This window comes from Pyrgilauda ruficollis, unplaced genomic scaffold (genome assembly GCF_017590135.1).
Source record: "Pyrgilauda ruficollis isolate IOZ18807 unplaced genomic scaffold, ASM1759013v1 scaffold293, whole genome shotgun sequence".
Lineage (NCBI taxonomy): Eukaryota > Metazoa > Chordata > Aves > Passeriformes > Passeridae > Pyrgilauda > Pyrgilauda ruficollis.
Genome location: NW_024524300.1, coordinates 98,405 through 101,514, shown reverse-complemented (window position 1 = coordinate 101,514; position 3,110 = coordinate 98,405). Strand labels below are relative to the sequence as shown.

General features: G+C 73.7%; 1 protein-coding gene across 1 annotated transcript in view; it reads left to right on the top strand.

The window, feature by feature from the left end:
* The first annotated feature begins 1,785 nt into the window (after nt 1–1,785).
* CACNB3 (calcium voltage-gated channel auxiliary subunit beta 3) overlaps nt 1,786–3,110 on the top strand; it is a 7,534-nt gene continuing 6,209 nt past the window's right edge. Inside the window, exons 1-2 of the mRNA XM_041472548.1 lie at nt 1,786–1,860; nt 2,010–2,102. Of these exons, the coding sequence (XP_041328482.1) occupies nt 1,819–1,860; nt 2,010–2,102 (135 nt within the window). The 5' untranslated portion in view covers nt 1,786–1,818. The remainder of the gene's footprint in view (nt 1,861–2,009; nt 2,103–3,110) is intronic.

Genomic DNA, 3,110 nt, shown 5'->3' with positions numbered 1-3,110 from the left:
CCCCGCCCGGATCCGCTCCCGGGCGCTCCCGGCCGGCGGCCTTAAAGGCGCAGCGGCGGCGGCGGGAACGGCCCGGTACGGCCCGGAGCGGTGGGGGCGGACTCGCACCCCCGGGGCTGCGCACACGCGCACGGACACGGACACACGCACCGACATGGCGGGGACACGCGCGGCGGGGACCCCCCGTGTCCGCGCAACCCCCCCGAGTGTGTCGCTTGCACACCCACCCCAGTGCCCCCGGTGCCTTCCCCTGCACGCCCGCCCCGCGCACATCCCGGTGCCCCCCTTGCACACGCACTGCACACCCTGGCACACGCGTGTTGCACGCACGCGTGTGTTCACACGCACGCGAATCCCCCTGCACACCCGCGGCGTGCACCCATCGCCTTGCACACACCCCTACACGCACACATCCCCTTGCACACGCACACACAAACCCTTGCACACAGGTTTTTCATGCTGCACACACAGATATTGCACATGCACACCCTCCTGGCACATTTATACACCCTCGCACACGCACACACCCTTGCACACTCAGGCAGCCCCGTTATGCACTCTCTCACACATAAACCCCGCTATATTTGTGTGCAAACACACGAATCCCCGTGCTCACACACCTGTGCACCCCTCAGGCACAGCAGGCGTGCACGCAGGTGCGGCTGCACACACGCGGCTTGCACAGGCAGCCCTTGCACACACACCCTTTGCACACACTCACAGGGGCACGCACCTCCCTCACACACTTCACACAGTGTGTGCCTTGCACACACACGTACACCCACCCTTGCACACTCACCTTTACACATACACAGTCTTTACACACTCACAGCCCCCACCTTCACACACACAGTCCTTGCACACCCCCGTTATATCCTCCTTACACATTCACAGCCCCCCTTGCACGCACCCTGACCCACCCCTTACACACTCACAGCCCCCGTTGCACACACCCTGACCCACCCCTTACACACAGCCCCCCTTGCTTGCACACACGCCCCCCTTGCCGATGCACCCCCATTTCCACGCGCCCTCATGCCCGTCTTGACACAGGGCGGGCCCCGGGGAGCGCTGATTAATCATTAATTAGGAGCCGCCGGCGGGGCCGTGTCCCTGCGGCCCCACGCGGAAGTCCCGCCGCGCGGGGGGTGGGGGGGCCCGTGCTGGGGCTCCGTGGGGCTCCGGAGGCTCCGGTTGCACCCCCGGCCCGCTGTCCCCTTCTGCCCCTCCGGTCCGGTGATGCTGCAGCACCGGAACCGGTCAACACCGTGGGCATGGCGGGGACACGGGGCGTGGGGTGGGTGGGCTGCAGCCCCCCACGGCCCCGCCTGCCCCACGCGGGAGTCTCTGGGGGCGTAACCCCGTGGTGGAGGGGGGGGGGGATTTGCCCAGGCGTGGGGGTGGCAAAAAGAACCGTGGAAAGGGCACGGCGGCAGCGGGAGCCGTCCCGGTGGGATGCGGGCGGAGGGGCTCTGGCTCCCGCATCCCCGCACACGCGTGGGCAGGGCTGCGGCCGCCCCGGGGAGGCTCCCCATCCCCGGTACCGCGCGGCCGGTCACCGCAGCACTGCGGGTTGTGGGCAGGGTCCGTTCCCGGTGCCTCCCGGTGGCTGCCCAGCTGCGGGGGCGCGGACCGGCCGCCACGGGGATGGGCGCGGGGGCGGGCAGGCGGGGGCGGGGACGGCCGGGACGCCCCGGCGGCCCCGTGTGATGCGGAGAGCGGCAGTGGCGGCGGCGCGGCCCTTCCCCGCGGAGCGCCGCGGTCCGGTGTGGGGCTGCCCCGCCGGGATCCCCGGGGCTCCGGTGGGTGCCGCCGGGGATGTCAGCCCCGGCGCAGCCTGACGCTTCCGGCTCCTTCCAGGTGAGCAGACCGGAGCCCTCCGGGCCGTCGCGGGCCCCGTGCGGCCCGGTTCGGTTCTGCCCGCAGAGCCGGGGACCGCCGGTGGCGGCTCCGCGGCGGGGTCGAGCCGCCCGGAGCCGCCCGGTGCTCACCGCCCGCTCTCGCCGCAGAGCCCCCGGAGGCTCCCGAAGCGCAAGAGCCGCTTCAAGCGCTCGGACGGCAGCACCTCGTCCGACACCACCTCCAGCATCCTCCGCAGGCAGGTGAGCGGGCCGGCACCGGCACCTACACCGGCACCGAGACCAGCACCGGCACTGGGGCGGGGCAGCCCCGCCAGCCCCGGGTCCGCCGCTGCTGCGGCTCCGCATTAAAGCACGGAGCTGGGGTGGGGAGCGGGGAGCGGCCGAGCGTCTCCCACCCCAACCTCCGCACTGGAGGGAGCTCGGGGGCCGCCTCCGCCCCGCCGCTCCCCGGGGACCGGGGCTGGGCGCCGGCACCGGGCGCCGGTAGCATCGCAACAGCCGCTCCCCGCGGCTAAAAATAGCGAGTGCTGCGTCAGGGCCGGGCCGGCGGCGGGCACCGGCACTGCGGCGCGGGGGGCGGCCCCGGGAAACTGAGGCAGCGGAAGGGGAACGGGCCAGGCGGGGCTGTAGAAGGGGCCGCGGGGCTGTAGAAGGGGCCGCGGGGCTCCCCTTCCGCCCCCTCAACCGGCACCGGGCCGCCTCCTCGCCCTGCCCGGGAGAGGCACGGACCTCCCCGCCGCTCCCCAGCCGCTGCTTCGGTTTCCTGCGGCCCCGAGCTGCGCCCCCTCCCCGGGCGCCGGCGGGTGAGCGGGTACCGGGGAGGCTCCGCGGAGGGCGGGGGGTTCCTGTCGGGGCGGCCCCAGGAGACGCAGAGCGGCCGGAGCATCCCGCTTCCTTCCCGGGGTAGCACCTGCTGTTCCGGTACTCCCCGGTACCCCCGGGGACCCCGCGACCCGGCCCAGCACCCGGCGCGGCCCCTTCAGCACCTCGGAGAGGGCCCGGCTGGGCCCCGCCATGTGCCCGGTACCGAGGCCCGTGCTCAGTGCCTGGTGCCCGGTGCAGGTGTCCGCGGTCGGTCCCGCCGCTGTCCGAAGCCCCCACCCCGCCGTGCGCTGCCCCGATGTCCCCAGGCCGGCCGTGAGCCGTCCCGGGCCGGTCCCGCCGGGGCCCGTCCCACTGAGCGGTAACGGGGCGGGCCGGCCCGGTCCCCCGGGGCCCGTCGCTGCCCCCCTCCTCGGGGGCGGGGGG